Source organism: Apaloderma vittatum, unplaced genomic scaffold (genome assembly GCF_000703405.1).
Source record: "Apaloderma vittatum isolate BGI_N311 unplaced genomic scaffold, ASM70340v1 scaffold12612, whole genome shotgun sequence".
Lineage (NCBI taxonomy): Eukaryota > Metazoa > Chordata > Aves > Trogoniformes > Trogonidae > Apaloderma > Apaloderma vittatum.
This window is the reverse complement of record NW_009704194.1, coordinates 4,029-29,423: the sequence shown is the minus strand read 5'-3', so window position 1 is coordinate 29,423 and position 25,395 is coordinate 4,029. Positions and strand designations below refer to the sequence as shown.

The following is a 25,395-nucleotide window of genomic DNA, read 5'->3' as shown; positions in this document are numbered from 1 at the left end:
AACTTCTGCCAAGATCCCAATATAAGATATTTGGGTTTCTTCATAAGATAGCATTGCCAGATTAATTGGCCTGCAAGTTTTCACTACAGGCATCAGAGTCAGGCTGCCTTAAAAGTAGATATCCTTCTGGAAGCATTTTCTGCCAAAAGGAACAAGGAGAAGACAGACTTTAAGAATTCAATTCTCTCTTTGAAGTGTTCTGGAGCAAGGACTTACAGTTTAGGCAGCAACAGCCTGTGTTTTAGAGGCGGCAAAAGATATAATCTACGAGAACCAAATTTACTCAAATTAAAAGCCTTTGTAAAGCGCATTTGCAAATCTGCACTTAGCTGAGATTTGAAATCCTGAGTAAAGGTCTTTTTCTGTTTGTGAAAAAAAAGCCTGCATAAAATAAAAAACATTTGAGTGTGGCACATCACTCATCACGGACACACAGAAGGTCGGAAGAAGGCAGAAGCAAAATTCAATCCTTCTGTTAGCGCTTAGGACGAGCACTATATTAATGTGCTGGTCAATTCCAGGTAAGAAATGATTCCCAAGGGGTATTTAAGAGAAAGCTACAGATGTCTAAAGACTTTAAACCTCTTAGCTCGTCGAGCCATCTTCCCTCACCGCTAATGCAAAGGATGATATAGACTGATCCCAGGTACTCCAAAGAGAAAGGTCAGGTGACGGATTCTTCTGGGTACCGGCAGCTCTTATAATTAGTTCATCAAAAAGCAATTAATATGACATGTTAACAGCCGTCGCGTTTGCTTGGGAGGAGTGCTGAGCATCACTCCGTCACTACTAACTCCAGAGTAGGAGGCACCACATGCTCCTCTCTAGAAAAGCGAGACAGAAAGAACTTCAGCAATGTTTAGTCAATCCCAGTTTTTCACTGGGTGACAATACCGATGTGGCAGCGAGGTCAGCGCACCCAACACAAATCTTCTAAAAGCTACACGTCCTCGAAAATGGGATGTTTAAATGTCGTTTCTCAGGTATAACTTGTGAAAATCAGTTGGATCTAGAAGAAAAGTCTTGTTAGAAGACAACGACGACTTGCTGCCCTGTTGTTATATCCTAGAAGACAACTCGTTGCCTTGTTGGTCACAGTCTCTGCTTTCTCCAGGTTTTCAGCAATTTCATGTGTGTATCTCATGATGGGCGTTATCAACTGCCCTTGAGGAAGAAAACAAGCAACGCACACTCTCCTTTCTGACCCATACTAATAAGTAATTACGAAAAATAATTAGAGCAAACCTGGGGTGGCGAGAAACGTTTCTTCCCAAGTGTGCTGTTTGCAAGACTTAGTGTAAAACACAAAGACAAGAGTTAATTAAGCAAAGCCTGGCACACCACGAAATACTTCACGGTTTCTGCTTGTTTGGAATACAAGTGGAGATCCCTCTTCTCTTCAGGAAATAAGATACGAACACAGGAAGAAAGGAAATATCCTCTTCTCTCTTAGAGCCTTTGATAGACTTCCTATAATTTCTATGGAAGGATGAAAGGTGCTTCCAATTAAATATTTGGGGAAAAAGGAAAAAAAGAAAGCAGCACTAGGATTCTTCCTCTTCAGGAAATCCTTCTAAACAAGTCAAACCTGCACAGGTATTTTTAGTGGTTCTGTGGGGTCTTTGTTTGCTTTTCTTTTAACACACAGAATAAGTTTTCAGAGAGTTACCCAACGAATCAGTTCATGTTTCTGCTCACAGAGATGTGGCACTAAATTCCAGAAACCTGTTGATATCCTCCCCAAAAAATAATTCTATGCTTTTTCCACACACAGGATTTGATTTTGTTATCATTTGGAGTCTGTTTTACAATCTTTATCAGCCATTTCCATTTTATTCTCTAAGGTGAAATTTGGCTTCATAATTACATTTGTACTTACTGTAACACAAATGTCTGTTCTGAGATGACTCAAAGGAAAAATTTGAATAAAGATTTGAATACCTGAACACTGAATTTTGTCCATGGTATTCACCTAACAGTTTCTGATGATGCCTCCCTCCTTCAATCATGTCTGTGGATTTGAGATTATATATAAAATTCTCAACCAGGGAGAAAAACAACAGGGGAAAAAGGGTACAGGTTTTCTTACTGGACTCAAAGTATATATTCAACAAAATTATGCTACATACATGAGTAAATGATGAAATAAATCAGTTTCTAGTGTAAAAATCTGCATTTATATCTGTTTTTTTAAAAAAATAAATATTAACAATACTTAGCTGGTGGGAAGTATCTACCACATACATTAAAATACTATTAAAATCCAGTTTTTATCTCTGACTCTGGTACTGCTCCATGAGGGCTGATAAAAAACCCACATGTAAGGCGGCTTCAGCTTGGCTTTGTGGTTGTATGGGCAGCAGAACTGCTTGTTGGGTTTACCAGTCCCATTCTGAGATGGAGAAACATCTAAGGAAGGGAGAGTCACAGAGCTGAGTTAGGGAAGGAGCAGAAAACGAGGAGAACAGTGATGAAGCATCGCAGCCTCTCTAGGCCTCATCACTGAAAGTGGGAGAACATTTCTGGATTTTAAACAAACAAACAAACAAACAAACCCCAAAACAGATGGAAAACCCTTGCTGGAATTAGGTAAAGTCTAAATCCTTCTTTTGGTCCCAAGGCAGGTTTTAGGACGTGGCTCTTCCCTCATGTCAGGCTCAGCCTAGTGGGCAGGACCCAAGTGACGCGGTGCGTGCACAGGGAATTAGCTTCCCGCCATTCCGCTCACTTTCTATTTACGACCGAATATGTCACGCGTCTGGTTTACATTCACGGCCGTGTCCCGTGGCGGGAGATAGATTAAGCAGCTTTTGTGGTTCCCCTCTGGGTCACGGGACATAGGCTGAGACAGGCAGGCTTAGTTTGGGGGTTTTTTTTTTAAAAAACCGGAGGCTTAACACCCAGAGGAAAGTAGCCTTGCAGGATATCAGACTCTAGCTTAATCCCTATCTTGGCATCAAGGCGTATTATATCATACTCGGGCTGGATATGTATGAGCTAATTTTCCATACCCATATTTTATTGTAGCATCGTATTAAAGTCCTGTCATTCTCATATTTGCTTTTCCTAAGAGAACTCAAAACATGAACGCATCATGCTGACTCCAGCCTGAAGAAGTCTTTTTTTTAATCATTTCTATGTTTGGCCAAGGAGGAGAAAGCATCACTGGAAGAACAGGAGTGAAAAATGCAAAAGGAGTCTAATTAGTTCTCTTTTGTTTCAAAAAAAGAAAAAGTTCACTTAAAACCACATTCCTGCAAAGCCTCATATTTATGTTTTATTTCTGGAAATGTACCTGCAAACTATACACTTTTACAAAAAAAAAAACCAACCAACCTGTCAGGAACATTCCCCTATCGCCCCAGAGCCGGGAGGCAGCGAGATGTCCTGCCAAGGGATTTTATCCAAGAGATGCAAGTGTCAAGGACATTTCCCAGAACTTATGGGTGGATTTTAACAATGGGAAAAAAAAATAGACTGGAACGTCACGACCAGACAACACCAAATTGTTCTCTGCTACAATACTGAAACAAGACGGCATTGCAGGATTTTCACTAAATCGGCTTAAAGTTCTCAGATGCAAGCAATTTTTTGGTACTAGTCTCCAACTTTATGTATCAAACACCTTTTTTAAATTCTTATCATGCTCTCCCCTTCTCTAGTACCAGTTTCCCGGTCCCTTCCACGATCGCCTTCCTTGGACCAAGTTCTCAGGACCTTCATGATCACCTTTCCTTGGACAAAGGTCCATCTCCAGGAAAACAGAAACCATTAATCACTACTTATATTTTTTTTTTTTAAGTATCATTAAAAACATTTCTAACATGCATTCTTTTTGTCATGGTTTAATGCATTCATCCTTGCATCTGTATCTCCTATCTATAATATTGTCTTCATTTCAGAAGAAGCACCCAGGCCAAAACAAACCAACAAAAGTCTTGCTAGCAATTTTCTTCAAGTCTCAGCCCTGGAGTCATGCAGCTACAAGTATCATCTTCCTGAGAAGACTTCAGTCAAAGCCTTCTGATTTGGACAGCGTGGTTAGAAAATGTCATCTGTAACAAACCAAAACAGAAAAGCGGAAAAAATCCCCCCACCAACCACCCCCTTCTCCTGACATAAAACTCTTCCAGAAGAGCCTGTCGTTCTTGCTTCTCCCCATGAAAGCATAAGAGAAGAGATGGAGCACCCCTACCGAAAGGAGCAATCATGAGGAGACTATAAAGAGCTGCAGAAGAACCTAGTGACCAGGCAGCTAAATTTAAGTAAAAAAAGAGACGCCATGAAGTTCTGTGCGTTCGAGAGATCCTCAAGGACACGAGATTCGATCAGCATCATCTCCCATACATCGCTTCGTGGCAACGTTAGGTCGTATAATCATATCATAATGTGGAAAAATAACGAAAACAGGTTAAAAAGAGATCAAACGTTGATGGACTCGGTCTTCCTATTATGGGACACCCACCCAGTACAGCCACCAGTACCATCTAACTTGTATGCCGTCACCAAGCACCGCTGCTCCTTGCATTTCAAAGGGAAAAATGAGAAATCTAATCCAATGATAAAGCTTCTTCTGAAGTTCTACACTGACAGGTTGCCCTCATGTCCTGGCTCTTAAAAAGCTTTGTGGGGCTTCAGGTTTATTCTATTAATATTTTTTTTCTGTTAATTCTGAATGCACTCATCAACGGACCAGGTCTTCAAAGGAATCCTGCTGAGCTCCTGATGGAAATAACCTGTGGTGACAATGAGTCTCCTAAGCTAATGGCATTTGGCATAAATAGGTGCTTCCAGCAGTTCTGCTGCTTTCTATTCTATTAAGTGTCCCTGTCCTTGTCCTTCAGGACTAAGAAATTGCATTCCGCTTCCTTCATGCTATTAATTATGCTGTCTCCTAAACGCTTATGATTAGCTGCAACCACAATTTTTTCCTTTGTTGGCTTGGGTGTTTTTAGGGTAGTGTTTTTTTTGTTAAATCTTAGGTAATGTTATGCCATTTGGCCCTGGAACTCCATTCCTTTTCTCTTTATAATGGTCTGAAAAAAGCATTAGGCAGTACCATGACTAGTACATGAGCTAATGAAACATTGCTCAGCTCTTTGCCGTGATGAAATACGTTTTTCCCCTTCATTAAGGTCTGCTCTGCAAGGCTTCTCTATGTCATGTTGCTGCCAATTAACTGTTATCACGCTCAAAATTAAACGTTCTCCCCAAGCTCAGGTCACTAAAGCAGCATGGTTTATCATTCAAAATGACCATCTCACAGTAGTTCCTCAGTAACATTGAATCTTCATAAGATGGTTTGGGTTGGAAGGGACCTTCCAAGACCATCTAGTTCCCCTTTGAGTCATGGGACCATCTAGTGGGATTTTTCTGCACATAGCAGATTCTTCAGGAGACCAAACATTTTGGTTCACACATCTGACCTGAATAAGTCCTTTTCTAACTAATCATCAGCTGATCTCCCACAGACCAATAGCGGCACATGTTTATGCTGAATAAAAAGCATTTCAAGGATTCAACTGCAATTTGGGTGCTCTGCAAACCATCACAGCACAGTTCCATGGCGTCCTTCCACAGCCACGTAACCACCTGCACTCATTTGCTAAATAGCATATAGCCACTTAGGCAAAGATATGATGGCACGTTATCTCCTATAAAAGCTTGCAAATAAAAAATATCAAAATATATTTGCATTACACAGAGTTTCAGCAGACCCCCAAAACTGCGGATGCTTAGGATAGTGAAGAGGGACTTAAAAAAACCAAAACAAACATATGTTTGCATCCCAGGTCTTGCTATCACAATATAGAAGAGTGTGACAGGGGCAGGAAAGAGTTTCCTTTTTGTGGGGAGGGAGGGCTTTAACACCATCTGCTTGCTAGGACCTCCCTGGACATCCAACTCAGTCCCTTTCCATTCCTAATAGCTTTCCAAAACTAAAGGAAAGGAAGATTCAGGTCACTTGTTGCCCGAGAAGTCGTCTCGCATCTTTTATTTCCCTTCTGTCGAGCATTTTCACCTCAGACTTCTTCCAAAAGTGTGAATTAATTCATTTACTAACCCTCAGGGATAAAACGTCCTTGGTTATGAATGGCTGAAAATTATAAAAATCTGTTAAAACATTTCTCACCAAACATCAGTCGAGCCTCTTAATATTTTGCACATCTGGGTTGTTTTTTCTTTTTCTTTTAAATACCTGAATTGTGCCTTACAAAGCTTTCCTACCTTAGTAAGGGGACTGCAAAAACATACATAATATGTGAAAAAAGCAGCCAGAGTCTGGAGTTGAGAGGCACCTAGGGAAAGCCAATTGTGCACATTACTATTCCAGTACCATTAAAATCTCATTTTTCCCTATTTCATCTATGTGCTGTTATATTTTACCTTACTCAGAAGAATACCATGGCAGTAGCGAGATGCCCAACATTTGAGACAGACCTGAACCAAAAATCAGTCCATCAACTGTCACCATCTCAGCCACCCCTAACAGCTCTTTTGCTCTGGTAACCAAACCTTCTCTTTTCAAAGGCTCTTGCGTTTTATTTCCTAAAGGACATCGACTTGGCCAGCTCACTGTCACGAAACACCATCCTCACCCCGCACAGACACACTGTGATTCCTCTGGAAAGCCATTAACTGCTGCTAACCCCATTAATGAACCCTCTCACTCCTGACAAAGACGTTGGCAGCTGGTTTGGACAACGAACCGAGACCTCTGACACAACTGCAGCCTTTTTTTTTTTCCCTTAAGTTTATCTACAGCGTGAAGCTTCTAAACCTTTGCGCTAGCCCAAATTACGCAGTCATTTCAAACACTGCATTAAAATACCATTCAGCTACTATAAAAGGAAAAATGAATGGTTCCAGGAGGCAGCTCTGCGGCAGACAAGCCAGCGTGGCTCTGAAGATAAGAGGCAGCTGCCAGAGGTAAATATAAGCACGATTTATGGATGTGGTGTCCTCACTCATTTAAATTTCGATGAGCGCCGGCGATGCAGACTGAGAGTGGTCAGGGCTGCAGATGTACAGGGTCTCCACTCAAGTCCATGTTTGCCATCAGTGCCACGGCAAAGAAAGGTGGTAACTACAAAGCATCATTGATTTTCACCTTCAGAACCAGGTCTTTCCTCAACTGACTATCCTTCATTTCAGAAATACCAGCGACACGAGGCCAGACTCGAATGTTAGTACCGTGATCAGACATGACCTCTTGCCAATACACCATGATTTATGCAGCAATCAGAATAACCTGATGGCACATTACACTTTGCAAGGTGTCCCTCAGGAACCATATGCTCATTCTGTAATCCCTGTAATACCCAGAGGACAGGTGCTGGCTGCCCAGCAAGAAACAACAAATCGCCCTGTAGAGCTCAGCTCACAACAGCTCATCTGCTCCTGGCCACGGCCCTCCTTGAGGAGGTGCTGCTGTCATGCATCTTGTACCCTCCTGGATGAAATAAAGTAAAACGAAATCTGTCCGTGCTGGAAAAAACTTGCTCAGCTGAAATGGACAGCACTGGTAACCTGCTTTGCTCAAGTCCTACTTTCCTGTTGGCCTTCAGCAGAACATTTTAACCCATTAACACCATATAGATCCTCCAAGGCCATCCAGCCGAACTCAAAGACTCAAAAAGTCTTGAGTTATTAAAACAATCACGGAGCTGACCAGGCCAACGTTTCTGCCTATCTTAAGAATGGCAAGTGACTGATGGGGGCAAAGCCATCAAGAAAAGTTCTAAGTAAAGAAGTACAATGTGAAGAAACAGAGAGGAGACAGTTGCTAACTGCAGCTGTCTCCTCCAATGCAATGTAGGCTTCAGGCTGCTGGGACAAGCACCTGCAAGTTGACCCCACAAGGACATTTTGCAATCCCTTTTCCCCAAGAATCAAAATGTGCTGGGAGAAAATATCTCATTTTATATAAATTGCTGCAAGGATGAACAGAACAAACCCAGGAATAGAGTCTGATGTAAATTTATAACCGTCATGAAAGAGAATGTTTCAAATGAAGAGGTGCAAAGTGCTCAAACCACTGCTTCAGGAAAAAAAAAAAACAACGGAAAAAAAAAGCCCCAAACCACAGGACAGTGTTTCTAATCAGCGTTCAATAACAACGCAGCGAGCAAGCATGCAGACAGAGAGGAATGCGGCATCTCTGCAAATCCAACAAAGGCATCCTGTCCGCATGCTTGTGGGGCTACAGCTCAGGGAAATGGCAGAGAAAAGGCTTGATTTGGTATAATAAAGTCCAATCCCAGCTCTGATTACTCCGGGCCATCTGCATCTACTCTGCCCGTTCTATTTAGGGAGGGGTGACAATCGCCACCACAGGACCCTGAGGTTACAGATGCCGCAGGAGCCAGGCTGGGATTAAAGCTTAAGAACCCATCCCAAACATAAGATTGAGGCTTTTTACATAAGAATGTCTACTTCAGATTGAAGCTCCATACTTCTATCTCCTTGCTAATAACCCCAAGTTGGTAACAAGGTGGAAGACAACCAAGAAACCAGGTCTAGCAGTGCCTCGTCTACAGAGTCAGTGGCTCCTCAACACCTGAGCGATCTCAGCAGTGATGTTGAAGGTAAAAGCCTAACACTATTTGCTCCAAACTTCACCCACAGAGCCCAAGGATTTACCCATTTCCACAATTTAGACAACAGGCTTCGGACCCAAATGAAATTTCTTAGAATTCCTTTTTTCACCGAGTTTTTGCTCTTCTTTTAAACGACTACTACACTGTGCAGGTTGCCTGTATAAAACTATTGAAACTATATAAAACCAACCCATTGGTTCCCAACAGTCCAGTTAAGCATGAGTGAGACTACCAGACAGTAGAATTCTTTATAAAGTCCCAAAATGTCCAAAGAATCCTTCTCTTCTTCCATATTCAGACAAATCTGAATCAAAGTCACTTCTCTTACTCTCTAAGCCAGAGGAAGACCAAAAGACCTCTTATCACACTGAGGTTCTGTGTAGAGCATCTCAAATTCTGCTCTAGTATGTCAAGCATGAGCAAGCTGCTACCAGAGAGAGGTCACTGTGGGACAAGATTTGGTCACCAGGATCTAACAGTGACTAAAAAGCATGGGTGATGCTTCTCTTTTCTGAACACAGTTCACAGCTTCTTACAAAATGATTTCATCACGGAGATTACATCAACCTTTTCCTACTGGAACCTTGTGCTCCTTTGTCTTCCTGTCCCCGTCACCACAACCACCCCACCCAGATCTTTCTTTTCTTGTACTAGATATTGGTGACAAATCTTTACAAGTGAATAACTGGGATTTGTCAGCAGCGACATCACCAAAAACATTTTGGAAAGCACTTGAGAAATTCACGTTCAGCCATTTTTGGTAGCAAGAGGGCCTGAACTGAAGGAGCATCTTAGGTAAGACTCTTTCAAAGCTGTTTCAATACAAAACCTGGTTAAAATATTAGATGGAATAGTTTAATCTTAATAAAAATTAAAAGCTCAGTAGCAGTCAGTGAGCTTAAGCAGACAATCTCAAAAGGAGAGAAGAGATTTTTATTTTCTGGAAAAAGGGAATCGAAAGATCTAGCTGACAAAATCGCTAACCCTAACGTCAACACATCACACGCTGACTTAATTGTGACACAACAGACTGTTCTCAGAAATGTTACTCAAGATGTTGCAAATCCTCACACAACCATATGACAAGAAGGCAGAATGGAGGGATCGAGCGTGGTGTGATGCTACGCTCTATGTTCTTAAACTAGGGGGGGAGTGAAAAAACACTTGATGCAGAAACAGCCAAAACAAGTATTGCAGCAGAATAGAGCTTATATTACTTCGGAGAATACAAGAGGAAAACAGAGGTGTTTGTTTACCACAGAATATAATTCAAAATTCCTGGAGACTACCTATTTAGGAAAAAAACCAACACCAAACAATGCGTGTTTGCTGACATTGTAATCCTGAGACAGACCATAATAGAGAAAAACCACCCCAAGAGCTGCCCTTTTAATAACAAGCATCGTGTACAGACCTCTGCTAGCTTGTAGGGTAAGATCAGCTTCTCTCCTACTGTCACTGTCTTTCTGGTAACGAGGGCCTCAAACAGCATCTCTTCTTTCACCTAAAACAAAAACCTTGAGGTTAATGAGTATTCTAGGAATAAATCCTTTAAAAACTATTAAAAAAATTTGGAAGATGTATAAGTGTAAACATTTTCATGAATTAAAAATTTAGAAATTAATTTTGATAACCCTTGGAGAAATTCAGAACCAGAATAGATGGTGATATGCTTCTACCTAAGTTAGACCTAAATGCTTTGGCTTGCTGACTGCCCTTTGCTATTTTTTCCTGTCAAAAAAGAAGTAGTAAGTCTAGGGGAAAAAATCTTTGAGCCTGGAGCTAGTAGCTACAGATCAATATGGAGATGTTGTTGCTTGAGAAGCCGTGCCAAAGTCTGTACAAGCTGCCTAGCCTAACCAAGAGACTCCACAGAGACACCAGACCTGCTCAGAACATCTCTGGTGAAGACTAAAAGCACCAAATCCACATTTCTGAAGTGACTCAAGGCCACCTTTTTTTCCCAGGTAACCCTGACACTGACTTTTCCCTGCAACACTCACTAACAAGTACTTGCACATCTAATGTTCAGCCCTGATTTCCTTCTCCCTCTGCTCTCTGATGGGTGAGACCTGCGGATGAGCATCCTTCTTCTCCAGACCCGCTGCGCAGTGACCCAGTGGGATCACATCATATCACCTTCTTGTACTAAAACAGACTTGGCAAGGATGGGACTGTGATCCCGGCATCTCCCTGGGTCTCTGCCTGCAGTTACTCCCCAGCAGAGCCTGACCTTGATTGTTTCATCACCTCTGAAAGCCAACACCACAGGTACAGCCAAATTATCCTAATTTTCATTTCAGGTCACAGCTTGAAGGAAGCACTAATGAGAAGCCGTAAGAGCTTCCTAAAGAGAAACTCGGCCCACGCTGACGACTAAGGACACTCAGTGCTTGGCGATACTCACAGCTTCCCCATCCCATACATCCTATGCTTCCTCGTCCAGTAAGCACAGCACTCTAAAATAAAGACGAATACCATCCTAGCAGATTAGCAAAGCGAAGAACACAACTTATTATGGCAGCTGCACTTCTAAGTTGCATTTCATAGATTTTTGCTTTTTGGTGCTAAAGGGCAAGTCCTGTTCTTCCTCTTGAAAAAAAACCCACAACCCTAAAAACTTAAATGTAAGAGTTTATACCTTAATTATAGGGACAAAATACAGATTTATGACTTCATAGCTGCATGTAGTTTGGAACCAAGACTGAGAGGGCTGGATGACTAGAGCTCTAAAACCCAGTGAAGGATGACCGGCAATGCTGCTGTGGTGATAAATGTCGGCAGGGAGCAGACGGCCAGCAGGCTCCCGTGAGGGCTGGGCCGTAGCCAAGGCAGGCAGAGATTGCTCCTCCAGCAACGCTGGGGTATTAGGTTATAGCAGCTGAAGAAAAATGAACCATTTCCAACTTGTGAGCAAGAAAACATCACTTTTTTTTGGTCTTTCCTCCCAAATCTGAGAAAGGGATTGCAGCACTGAGTGCTCGTTCAAAAGCTGACTGGTATGAAGTAATAGAAAATAAATTCGGATTTCTACCAGTTCTTCTTGAAAGAGGTCTGAACCTTTTCTTCAGACTTTCTTTCAAGCCACCAAAGTTATCTGACCCAATTACTTTCCAAGACATTTATCGCCCAAGGAGCCCAACATCTGTGGAAGCCCTCTGGGAAGTTGAAGACAACTTTTTAGCAGAAAAGGAACTTGAGCCCATAAATCTGCCACGGAAGTAGACTTTAGCTCCAAAAGCTAACATCATCGACACAAAAAAGATCTGGCAGAACTAATTTAGGACACTCGATAACTCAAATCTACCTTTATTTGCATTGAGGCTGGTTACCTAAGCCTAAAAGCTGAATATAAAGCTGCTCCATTGAGCAAAGACAGAATCTGCTTTCCTTATTCAACGCTCTATCCACGGATAATTTTCCAGCATTAGTAAATGTACACAATTAAAGTGTCCTCGTTCTTCTAAAGAAAAAAAGAAAAATAGTTTCTCTCACTGTCAACTGAGTCTAGATCTTTTCTAACAGATTGCTTTTGTTAATAAGCTCACAAAGGAGGCTTTCCAGGCTTTCTTTCAGAAACACAAGAGTTTTCCTCAGTTATATCCAAGCCCCTAAAAATTGTGCAGAGGGCCTGTGATATTTGCAGCGATCGCAGAGAACTCCACGTCTGCTTGATCCATCAGGCAGCCTCGACATAGTGCTACAGCACGGCATTTCAGCAAAGTTTAAACAAAGGCCATGAAAAATCTGCCAAAAGCCTCACATAATCCACACGCTATGTCTATTCTTGAAAAAAAAAAATGGAATCAAGGTCTTACTGTAAATGAAAGAATGATCTGCAGAGTCTGGCCAAAGTCCTATATGGCAGTTTGCTTTTTCAACAAATGCTTCTCTGGATGTTTTAATAAACTAAAAACATATTGGCAGGTATCTAAGAAAAACCAAATCTGAGGCAGATCACCATCCCTTCCGAGAGTGCTTCAAACAAATGTGCACATTTGCTTCGTTTTATAGGGAGTCAAATCTCATTCTACAGAGGATAGTTGTTCGGTGGTGTTGTCGCACAGAAATTCCCCCAGTTGTCCTCAGAAGCTCCAACACGAACCAGTAAGCTCACGATAATTTTGGTCTCTGGCTGAAAAGAAATTACTACGCTTAATTTGGAGAGTTGTAAGGAGCTAAAGAACGAATGAAGCGCAATGGATGCTCCTCATGATGATCATAAAAACACAGAACGATTGGAGTTGGAAGGGACCTTCAGGATCACAGAATCACAGAATGGCCGAGGCTGGAAGGGGCCTCAGAGATCATCTAATCCAAGTTCCCTGTCATGGGCAGGGACGCCTCCCAACTAGATCAGGCAACACATGGGGACCGAACGGGGATCATCTGTTTCAAAGCTTTCGTCAAAAAAATAGTCACAAATCTTTTGGTCATAAAGATCTATTCAGGTCTGCAAAGAAACAGAAATCAAGGTTTTCAGAAAGAGAAATCAAGCCTCTTCAGAAAATGAGCTTTACTTCAGCTCACAGGGAGGGGTCTGTTGGAAAGTTTAGACTTGGCACAACCAATGTCTCCAATTTCATGGATAAATTTACCAGATAAATGCAACCTTAAGGACAAGCAACACCCAGTGCTGTACTTCACAAAATCATACCTGAGATTTGCGTTGTCCTGATCTTATTAATGAGAATTTTATGCTGCATAGGATCACTTAGCTTGCAGCAGAATTACCACAATGAACAGAAATCTATCCCTTTGCTCGGCTACCAGCAGATGCCAGTGCTTTTTCAAAATGGTGAAGTTAAACATATATTTATTTGTAATTTTTTTTTTTATGTGTGGTTGACACTATCTGGGAGTAAGCACTGGGCTGAACAAGACCAGCCACCGTTGGATCTGGCTCAACCAGTGCAGCATTTGACGCATACCCGTGCAAAAAAATAACCCGATACCTTACAGCATGCAGATGTTGCAGAAGAGTTTGTTTGCAGAAGAAAGCCAGGGCAAAGACCCAAAGCCTGGAACTTTTTCGGATCTCTAAGTCACCCTCTTATGCAAAGCTTTTTTTTTTTTTTTAGAATAAATAATTACCTCTTAAACAACTTGGCAAGCTTGCTACAGTCATTTGTAACAGGGTAAGATCAACAGCATTCTCCTCCAAACTCATATTTTCCTTCTGTTTATTTCTGCAGGCTCCAAGGCCAAGATACAAAGAGCATCCAGCTGCTTACACTCATATTTTACAGAAGCTTTCCCCTCCCTAAATTCAAAGCATTAATGAAGCGCTACAAAAACCTATTCCCGAGTTCTTTAGGTAGCGATACAGTACAACCATTATTTAACGGAAGGAACGGGAAAAGCATCCCACGTACACAAAAGAACAAGTTATCTTTCGATGCTATCATAAAAGTAGCAAAAATTAACCTTCCACACCATCTGGCAAGTACAAATGGATAAAGATAAGAGTTGTTTTAAGCAACTATAACGTTTCAGTATCCTTTGGCATCTTTTTGATTTCAATCACAGAAATTAAACCTAAAGAGAGTAAAGGGAAAAAGGAAAAATACATTAAAAACCTCATTAAAAAAAAATAACTCTTCGTTGGCAAACATGAACAGCCCAAACGAACAGCAAGACGAGTAGAACTTACTCTTCGACGAGACTGGAAATAAATTCCATTCTAAACTAGAGGCAAGAACACTCCAGGATCAAAAGCAAAGGCTTACCTCCAGCAGGTCTGACACAATAGGTAGGATTTCAGGGTTACAAATATCAATGGAGTCATCCCGGTAAGTCTTCTTTTTGTAACGGATGTTGCCCAGGTGCAGTATCGCCGACAACAGAGAAAAAATTCTACAGAAAATAGAGAAAATTCATTTTGACTTGGTTGTTCTTTCTTCAAGCTAATGAAAAAAAGCAACCCATGTCTCCAAACACCCAAGGGCCGACTTGTATTTGAATCGCTCCTCAAATTTTCAATCCGATGCAGTTTACATCCCAAGTCTCCAAGTGTTTTCCTCAAAAATGATTCTCGAGTGAAGCATCCAATTTGCCTCAAATGAAAAATACTTTTACTTAGTCAACTATTAAACTGGCATCAGTATGGCTTTCTTGAAAATTACTGAACACCTCAAACCCATAGTTACAAATTGACACCCCATATTATAAGAAAGGAAGAAATCCTGAAGTAATCGAGATATCCAGATTAAATATCTGTCCTGCAATTGCCTAAATTTAAGGGGGAAACTGGATTTGTTCATGTCCCACGAAATAGGGACACCAATTCCCTATCATGAATTACAGGGATGCATTATAAAAATTTCTCTTCTGCAACTGCAATGAGCAAAACTCAGCAGGAGAAATACAAGAGCTTGTGTGCCAAGAGCAGTTAGCGTGCAAGAAATCAAAAACATGAATTTACTGTGACTCTGCTCAGCCCCAACACTTACTGATTGCTTTACTCCATCCAAAGAAACTCACTACATATTATTCCTTCTCACCAGCCCGATATGCTCTGTAGAGCACAACAGTTACATTAGCTCGTCAGGCGAATTATTAACTGAATATGGAGGTTATAGTACCTAATATATATTTTCAAGCTCTTAACAACGGAAAGTAAACTCACTGTCGGCGAGTCTTGGGGAGGAAGCCCACCATCTCCATGGCTAGCTGTAACCGCTCAAAGTCATGCTTCAAGTCCTCCCCTTCCACGGAGAAGCAGTCCTGTTGGGTTCAAACAGAAAGGTTTGAACTCGGAAAGAAATTAAGACCCGAACGCAACCGGATGGCCAAGCCACCCCTTCAGAAATATCATTTAGTGATCTCCATGCCTTCCATCAGCGACTAGACAGTTCTGGCACTGGGAAATGAGATGTCCAGGAGGCCCCAGGGACATTATGGGGAATAACTGCAGCTAAATACTCCAACAGGTAAGCCCAGGGAGAGGGGGAATCACAGCACCACCGCAGATACAGCCAAAACCACATATGCAATACAAAAACCCAACAGGACGAACACCAGTGGCCAGGCAGACCCTTCCTTCTTAAATACTGTAATATTGATACTCTCAGGAAAACCCAGCGACGTTCTGGACCCAATTAATATTGCCCTGCACCAACATATAGGGAATGTAAATGCTCCTTAAATGAGCAATAATACCAAGTTCCTTCAGCTTTGGCTCGTCTTTTGTAGCCATAGAGTCTGTAAATCCTATTTACCACACGAGCAAGTGCACACAGTTTTCCTCCAATAATTCTGCAATTCTGTACTAAACCAGCTTACGTGTATCCTACAGCGAAGATCATTCAACAGGTAACCAAGCAGCCAAATCAAATGTGAGTTTTCTTTAAATTTCAGGGACAACAACTTAACACTGCACAGACAAAGTGAATTTACAGATGTGGAACACCAAGACCACTTAAAATTACGCGCAGCATCAATGCATGTAGGGTTTTAACATTTAACGAGGATACAACACACCTGCACGTTCTTAGGAAATACTCACTAGAAGAGAAATACTTTCACCTTTTATTAACTGATGATTGAAAATTACCCTTAAGAGATGTATAAAGTGTTTATATATAATTATTCAAAGTAATGCAACAGATATCTAAACCATATATCAATATATACACACACACTATAAATACATAGTTTTATATATATACACACACACAAGATCAGCAGGCATCAGCAGTGCAATTATTTACAAAACAATACATCAGGGCAAGGAGCTGTCCCTTCTAAGCTCAAACCTTGGCCAACTGGCTTCCTTGACCACGCTGAGAAGAACCTGAAGAAGTTCTCACACACCCTCTAAGGTGGGACCTGAAGTCTGCAGGGCAACAATCTACCCCTCAAACTCTGTAGATAAGTCTTTTTTTAATACTTTTTTTTTAAAGAGATACCAAGCGGTGCTTTTAGGGGCACTCAACATTCCAGGAGACAATTTGATTTTGTGGCACCCTTCAGCCAAAATTAAATCACGAGTCAACAGCAAAATACCATCGACAACTCAGAACTAGCACAATCTATGCCAAAGGCAATTTAATTAACGATTTACATAACAATTGCCAAACTCATTAAGGCCGTTTTGCAAATTATCTACTTTAAAACAGATGCTCTCTGTAGCGCTTCATCTCAGTACCGTTTCCTAATGGATGATAATTACTAAAAAAAAATTAAATAAAACGAGTTTCCTTGATATTAGGGCAGACAAGCATTACAAGGTCCATGCCCACAGAACAAACTCAGCATTAATATTCTGCCGGGGCAATTAGTTTCCCAGGAAAAGCGAGTTCCCTACTTGCTGTCGTCATGTCAAAGCAATCCCTGCATTTCCATGGAAAGTTTCAAGAGGATATAAAAACCAGAATTTCTTTATAAATCCTAGGTCTGCAGTGGGTGGAGTACATGGTTATGGGGGAGAGGTCCAGAGCAAACCATCCTAAGTAAAGATATGAGTTACCACAAGTATCGTGGAAAATGACCCTGAGCAAAATAAAATACCAGATAAACAGTGAAGTTGTAACAGCACACAGTTTTGCTGTGCAAAATAAGGACATATAACGTGGTGGCCCCTCCAGGAGAAGGCCTCAAATTTGGGCTCAGTTTTAATTTTAATTCTTCCAGTCAATTGCCCTAACCCATTTCCTTAAGGTCTTTGCAACGTCGTAAAGTGTATTAAGGTATACAGAGAAGCATCTGCTCTTCACTCCCTACTCTTGTAGGAGCTGTAAGGACGCTGATGGATGAAGGATGCTGGTATATTAAGGCTGCCATTACAATATTCAACACTTTTAAACCTTGGGGAGTTGGACTCTCTTTCCCTCCAAAGGATTTTGCAGCAAAACCTTCCTGTCAGACACTTTTTTGAGCCCAGGTGAAACCCGGCTCCTTCACAGATTACCTCAGAATCTTCCAGATGCATCAGCTAGAGTTCAGCAAGCATTAAGCACACAGCAAAATTAGCGGGAACAACATGCAGCTGATCTGAAACATGCTTCTCCGTGCAAGACAAAACCAACCGAGACCATCGTGGGACACACAGACACCCAAAGCACATCACCAGCTGAAGCCATCACCTCCAATCTGGTTGCATAGAAGGAGCCGGAGAAGGGGGCGAAGCTTCACTGTTCCCTTTTTTGGGTCAATCCATTTGGAAAGGCTTATCATGGCAGCAGAACCACTTTAAGGAGAAGGAATTGCTTTTGCATGCTGAGTAGCAGCAGGATTTGATTTTCTCACCGACAGTTGCAGAGGATATTTTTAGGTTCGTCTTTTTTTTTTTTTTTTTCCTCTCAGAAGCTGGAGAGCAAATACACTGCTACAACCACCATGAACTGATGCACCTCTTAGGGCTTCAAAACACAGATTTGCTGGTTTATCAGAAAGGAATTTCCATTTTCCCATTGCTGCTGTATTCCATTTTCCATATATTACCTTAGAATTGTTTAGGTTGGAAAAGACATTTAAGATCATCAAGTCCAACCACTAACTGAGTGATGCCAGGTCCACCACTAAACCATGTCTCTAAGCAACATATTATATACGTATTATATCATGTATGTAACTATTATACCATGTATATATGTTTTATATCATGTATTATACTAAGGAACAAAAAATAAACCCCTTAGTTTGCTAAAAGTAGATGACTATACCCAACTGCCAAAGCTTTCCAGATGGAAGGAACCAAAAAAGGGCAAGGGAAAAAAACCCATCTACATCATCACAAGCGACATCACTGCATGGCAGAGGAAGGCAGAAGGTAATGAATAGGTTAAACGTAATCTGACTTCATTTTCTGCTCAGGTCTTGGTGCACCCAAGAAATTCAAGTGAGCAGCAGCCCTGCACCAGCAACACAGAAGACGCAGGTACTTGTACTGACCGGCTCAGAGTCATAGCAATAATCATCCCAGCTCTGTCTGAGGGGTTTCTTTGTCATCTGAAAGCAAGGCAGACCGGGTTAAGTAGCATTCAGAACCCCAAAATAACTCCCACTACCTGCTCTTTAACCAGGGCACCAACATCGACTTCCCAGATAAAACAGTTTTTGTGCTTCTTCTGCATAGTCACTCTGTAACTTATTTTTTTCAAATGCTTTTGCATTCAGGATGCTCTGATTCCTGCTTACAAGATAGTGAGGACCTTTCATGTAATGAGCTTAATAGATTTTACCATCTTTTCTTTTTCTCCACAGCTGGAGAAACTTTTGGCTTACCTAAAGCTTAATGAAAAATCACCCTGAAGCGTAGATTTATTTTTTTTATTTCTACCCTCAACCTCTGCTCGAGACACGTGCAGTACAATTCTCCAACCAATTAGATAGCGTCACTTGAAAGAAATTGTAGGAATTTGTGTTTTTTCCAATCAGAGACGGAGCTGAGAAAAGCCAAAGTGCATATCAGTCAGCAGTCCCAAGAGGGAGAGATGCATGGTACAGCAGAGCTTCTGGTGAACTTAAAATAAGGATCTAACCTCACAAATTGCTAATTTCAAAACCGATAAATGTCAATAATTAGCACAGAAAATATTCAGCAGGCTGCAGGGTATGTGATGGTAGGTCTACCTGCTATTAGTATGGTATGGAGAAGTCATTCAAACTCAGGGGATAGTTTATAAAAAATTGTTCTTAAAAAAAAAACCAAAAAACACAACCTTTTTTTCAAGCTTGCTCTCTGATTTACAGACCAACAAAATAACAGCACGTTTTGGTGAAATACCTGCATAGATTGTTCCTCATCTGCAATGCAAAATGCACATTTGTTTCGCATAATGCAGCGTGAGCTAAAGAACTCAGGAGAATGCAAAATAATGCTTGCCTGCAGGACTGTGTCAGTCTTTGACTTAAGGAGCCTGGTTCAATACCCTGTAGCTTTTCAATTTTAATATTTAATTTTTAGTTAAACAGGTTCTTTTCTGAGCTCATTCTTTTTTAAAAGGCAGCGAGTTCTCTAATACACACTTCAGAAGCTACTGTAAGTGCTCAAGGGTCCTTCTATAATTTTCCCCTTTCATGTTTCCAAAGTTCCTTTTCCCATTCCTCCTTTCCATCTTTTTCCTTTTTGCCCTCTGCCTACAGGGCACAGGAAGATTGCTACTGCCCTGCCAGAAAGCCTTAATATGAAATGACACCCTGAACACACCTAAAGGAGCCACTCTCCCACACTGGTCAGCATTAAACAGTCTCGCTAACGCTAACCCTCACTACTGAAAATTTAAGAAATTGTTATAATAAAACCTCAGGTGGTCACTATTATCCATACACTGTGTTCAGGCGAGACCTCGATCCACTGGACGTACCTTAGCATCCTTTTCCAGCCCACTTGCCCATAGCATCCTAATTTAGATTAAAATCACTTTTTCAACCTAAATTATTGCATCCCTAGATGCAGAACTAGTGTTCTACATGTTGTTGGATTTTTGAGTTGAAATATTAGCACCCTTAAGATGCTGTTTAAAAAAAAAAAAAAAAGGGCTGTAATTAAAAGCAATGTTTTGGACTAACACAAAAGCATCGGCTTGCCCAACAAAACCCGTGAATTCGACAAAACAGTCGGTGTTGGCACTTTCCCCGCTGTGCAACGGCAGCACAGATGGTGGAGAAGATCGCGCCGTGTTCTCCAACCGACACCAGAGGTTCCAAGCCAGAGGAAAAAAGCCTTCAGCTCATAACGTGTTACTCATTTGCACAAATTTCCTGATCCTTGACCTATAACTTACTCTTCCACATACTCCTACTGCTTTTTTTAAAATTTTTTTTTCTTTTCAATCCATCAGTAGACAACTGCATTTCAAATATCTGAATTAAACCGGATTTTCCAAAGTCTGAATTTACTGGCAATGCCTCGCTCATTTTTAACTTGCACATTTTCAAAGGTTGCTGTGGTTTTATTTATACTGAACTTACAATATTGTTAAATTCAGAGGATCATGCTAACAGCCAGCTATGAAGCTGCAGAATTAAGGCTGCACGAGCAAGATGTTATATCCTGAAGAACTACGAGTATCATCCATTTTGCCCTTTCCTCCTACTCAGCAGACAGATGTTAATGAGGAAATGACATTCACGCAGATAACAGGGAAATTATCACTTTTTCCCCCTTTGACAATTAAAACTGCAATATAAACATATCCCAGCTAAGAGACAGAAACAGAAAACATTGATTTTCAACTTTTTTTTCCATACTACCAGGTGTTCAGATTGTCAAATCCAATAATTTGGAACAGATCATTAAGACAACCCATTTTTAGTGCTCCCCACATTGTCTTTATTAGCAATAAATACCACCATTAGAAAAGCTGAGACTGTGTATTATATTCCAACACAATATTCCCACCTGGTTGAGGTAATGATATTCCTCAGGTTGCTTCAGATGAAATGCTGATCTCTCTTCCTCACTCGCTCCTGCCAGGAGGTAATAAAATACATGGTAGTTCCTGGGGACAAATAAATGGAAAAAAAGCAAAAAAAAAAAAATAGCGTTAGACTTCAAAACCAACAGCAGCATTAAGCAGGTGAGCGCATATAAAGCTCACAATCTGATTTTCCAGCTTCCAAACTCAGACCCAAACGCAGTTTAGGAACAGCCAGTACCCACTATGCAGTGAGGTAAAAGGTTTAAGTTAAGTAATGGAGAATGAGATCCCTCTTCTCCAGCCAAGGACATCCACCACCCTAGAATACAGTCAAATAATTCCTAACCAACATAGTCACATTTTCCTTCAGAAATGTGTGCAATGCCTACACATTTATTAGCATCAAACTGACCTATTTCCTTGTGCTGCAGAAGTTATTATTATTTTTAGTACCTTATTCCCATTAGAAAGGTAATGATTTTGGTTGTCTCAATTTTGTAGGACAGAATGACAAAATCTCCAATTTTTACAGCCACTCAGATATTCAAAATACTTGAACATTACTAATACTAAAACCTCCCCAAGCAACATCCCTGTTTTACTTCAAGGCAACTCTAATGTGGATTAACGAGCAGCAGTGCTTCTAAAATTAAAACCTGGGTTTTGTGCCATGCGTTTTCCAGGAGGAATCGAGTTTAATCATCCTGCAACACCCAAGAGGTCATTTGTCAAGGCTGCGTGCACTATTTAACTTCGGGCACTTCCTTAAAAGTTCTTGTGCAACATCTCTTTCAAAAGGGAAACACAGACAGAAGCACCAAGAGTTGAAAGATGACTGGAAGTAGCAAAAAAAAATAAAAATCCCAGTACCCTCCATGCCAGCTCAACCTGGGTTTCAAGCTCTCTGCGCCACGCAGTCGGCATATATAGAAGTCAAAACCAACTCTGTAAACAAAATAAAGGCACCTACCGCTCGTTGTGCTCCTGATAGACCAGTCTTGATTTCTCCAGGAGGTACTTTTCAACGTAAGCTCTGGAAGGGGAAAAAAAAAGAAAAAAGAAAAGCAGTATTCATTGACCCAGTACTCAACTTAAATGAATACAGCTTTACTGGGGCTTTTCAGTCTAAGTATGCACACATACACCAAAAAAAAAAAAAAGTTGCAGCCTTGTTTCACTTAGTTATATAAATGTCTTCCTAGGCAGAACAAGCCCAATATTATGTTTGGCTTTTGAGGTTTTTTTGGTTTGATACGAAGCCAACACTAACTTGGATATGAAAAACATGAGCTCAGATACGTTAGCCTATGGGCAGGGAGCGCAGGGGAAAATCTTGACAGCAACCAAGAATCTCAGATACCTATTGAATCTGAAGCCAGCAAAACAGAATTGCTTGCAGACAAAGATTTGTGCACAAAAGAAATATATCTGCGTGCAAAAGTTGGCAAGATGAGATTTAGCTGAGGAATTGGTTCCCAAATCACCATTCCCTCTCCCAGAAGAGCCACTTCTCAACAAAACACTCGAGTTGTTAGCTCGTGGCTAAGGTCAAAAAATAAACAATTGCAAAAGCTCCTTCTTGGAGTTTACATTTTATTCTAAGAGCCTCCATTAGGAAAATGCTGAATTTACATATTAAATATTTCTTTCAAGCTAAAACAAGCTTCGACGGGTTTTTTTTCTTCCAAACAATGCTAACCAGTAATGACAGAGCCTCAGAAACCAGAATCATAATTGGCAGGTTTGACGATGTAGCTGTGCTTTTCCAGCTACAGGCGCCCGGTGACGTGGCACCGACGGTCGCAGCCACATATGGACGGGGAAACATTGGCCATAGTAGGATGAGGAGGTGGACAACAGCCTCGCTGACAAGCTGGGGTTTCTTTTGTATCCCCTTTCTAAGCTGAAACTAATTTTCCCTTTCTAAGCCACACCATAAATTCACTGGAGGCTCAGTGAAAAGGTGAGCGAAAAAGGCATCAGAGCATCCCAGGTCCCACTTTGAGTAGTAGCCCCACGTGCTGTTGTACAACAGCCCGGAGCATGACATTTCACCTCTTCCCCTGTGACTTCAGATCTTATTATACACTCTCCCCCAATACTAATACTACTACTAATAATAATATCACCATCATCATCATCATCACTCATGCACTAATTTAGGTTGGAAAGGTCTTCTAGAGGTCATTGGGTCTAAAGTACTGTTTAAATCCAGGCAAATTTTTTTAAATTTTGATTTTCTTTTTTTTTTTTTTTTGCTAGGTGCAACTAAAATGCTGTTTTGATCAAATCTGCCTTTCATAGGTGCAAAGGTCATAATGAATACACCTCCTAAGGAGAACATGTCCCCTCTTGCAAAGTGACAACGCAAACGAAAACCGATTTAAGTATAAAAGAGTAGATGACTCCAAATGCTTTCTTTTTACTTACTGTTGTCAGTAATGTCAAAGTTACCTTTAAGAGCAAGGCAAATGAGTTCTGCAGGTATGGCACTCGTCTCGGCATACTACAGAGCCTGTGTTCTCAGCCTCCTAAGTAGCATCATCCAAAACCTGAGACTGGATTTCATACACAAACACCAACGTGTTTGAGACCCAGCCTCACACCACAATGCAGATTTACCATGACACCAGTTGCTTTTTAATTAAAACGTCTCTTATCTGTCTCTTCTGCAATTTTTACGGAGCACGTCAGATGTTGGGGCTTTTGATCATCTTAGGAGGAACGAAGCCCTTCCTCCAGAACTCGCTTTATCATCGAAGCAAACATTAGAAATTCATGAAGTCTTATGGTAACGCACTTGGCTGTAGCCACGGCTCATGCTCCCATTGATTTTCCGGATGTCTTCAAAGACTTCATTTCACAGGGTGGGGCTGGCTGCTACAAAATCTCTTGCCTATTGCATCTCTCAGGTTTAAATTAGCTTCAAGTTTTGGGTCATTACATTCATAGAGTTTGTAAGCAAATCCTCAGCTGCTATTTTCAGCCTCCAAATAGAGCAAAACTCTGATTCAGGGCTGCAAATTACAGTTACATTAGCAAAGCAAATAATATGCAAAACATGGGATGATGCTTAAAATCTAAGCTGGGGTTTTAAAAAAAACCAAAAATACTCATGATTTTCTCTGTAACACTACAGGGGAAAAAAAAAAAAATGTGGTCTCGTATGCCAGGAAGAGCTCACAGGGTTTATCTTAACGCCTTTTTTTTTTTTCCATTGGGGCAGCACTGCAAGCTTATGGCAAAGCACAGTCACCACACAATCAAAGACTAGGAAAGTGGATTTTTTTTTAAAGAAGAGAGAAAATTTCTCTTATTTTATGAACTAGAGCACCCAAATGCAATGTTACTTGCACCTATCTGCCAAGTGTAAGTAGAGGCCACTTCCACAGAGCTGCCAAGACGTGTTAAGATAACAAATTGTTAACACATTTGTTGGATTCCTGTTCAGTAGGTATTTTTTAAAAAAAAAAGCTTATCCTTTTAAGAGAAGTGTTCGCCAGAATTAAAGAAGGACATAAAAGAAATAATAAATAACATCATATTTGACGTAGGATGAAAAAACAGCAGGAAGGTACAAGGAGTGCTCGAGCTCATTTGAAAAAATTAATGGAAGCTATTTGTGTGATACTGCTGTACTGAAAAATAAGGAAAAAAAAAAAGACTCTAAAAGTTGTTCTCTAAAACATCAACAAAGTCCCAGCAAGAGATCTCTTAGCTAGCTGCTGAAATTATACAGCCCCTGGAAAGCCACTTTGACCCTTTGTTTTTCCAGCTGAGCTAATTAACCTGGACAAAAAGCAGGGTTCACAATGCCCTGTGCTCAGGGTTACCTTGATTCCCTTTGTGACAACCTGCTGCCATGTAAATCATCCAAAGCCAGGCTTAGCTAAGCTCCCCTCAAAGGTTTCATCCATATGTTTCTGACATACTGTTTTTGCCCCTCTCCATTTTGGGAACCACACTGGCCCCTCAAAAATTACCTTTTCTTCTGTGTCCCCTGCAACAGCCTCTTCAGGCAGGTAAGAGCCCACAGAGCATCTTCAACCCGATTCCCACTTACCCTCGCACGGTGCCCGTCTCCTGATAATTCACTTGAATAAATTTGCCAAAGCGACTCGAGTTGTTGTTGTGGGCCGTTTTGGCATTTCCAAAAGCCTGCGGAAAGAGAGAGATGCTGTCATTTACGTCCAAAAAGCCACCACCTCGACCTCATTTAGATGCACTTCACCAGCATCGTGATTCAGGGATTTTTTGCTCTTGTTGTGTAATTAATAAAAAGCATATGGTGCAAGTTGGTTGAGTGGTCTACAAAATAATACAATGAGTTTCTGAGAACTGTATTGTTTTTCTCAAGGGCAGATAAACGCTGTTGAAAAATAAAGTGTTAGCTGTATGAGAGATTTAATATTTGAAGTTATTACAGTCTA

The 25,395-nt window shown here is 41.0% G+C and overlaps 1 protein-coding gene across 1 annotated transcript in view; it reads right to left on the bottom strand.

Moving 5' to 3' along the window:
• The window catches only part of MYO9A (myosin IXA), a gene marked incomplete at both ends in the record, with an annotated part of 69,812 nt that extends 44,689 nt beyond the window's left edge, over positions 1-25,123 (bottom strand). The window contains 7 exons of the mRNA XM_009864948.1: positions 10,015-10,104; positions 14,330-14,456; positions 15,229-15,326; positions 18,495-18,551; positions 20,947-21,046; positions 21,936-21,998; positions 25,029-25,123. Of these exons, the coding sequence (XP_009863250.1) occupies positions 10,015-10,104; positions 14,330-14,456; positions 15,229-15,326; positions 18,495-18,551; positions 20,947-21,046; positions 21,936-21,998; positions 25,029-25,123 (630 nt within the window). The remainder of the gene's footprint in view (positions 1-10,014; positions 10,105-14,329; positions 14,457-15,228; positions 15,327-18,494; positions 18,552-20,946; positions 21,047-21,935; positions 21,999-25,028) is intronic.
• Positions 25,124-25,395: the final 272 nt, after the last annotated feature.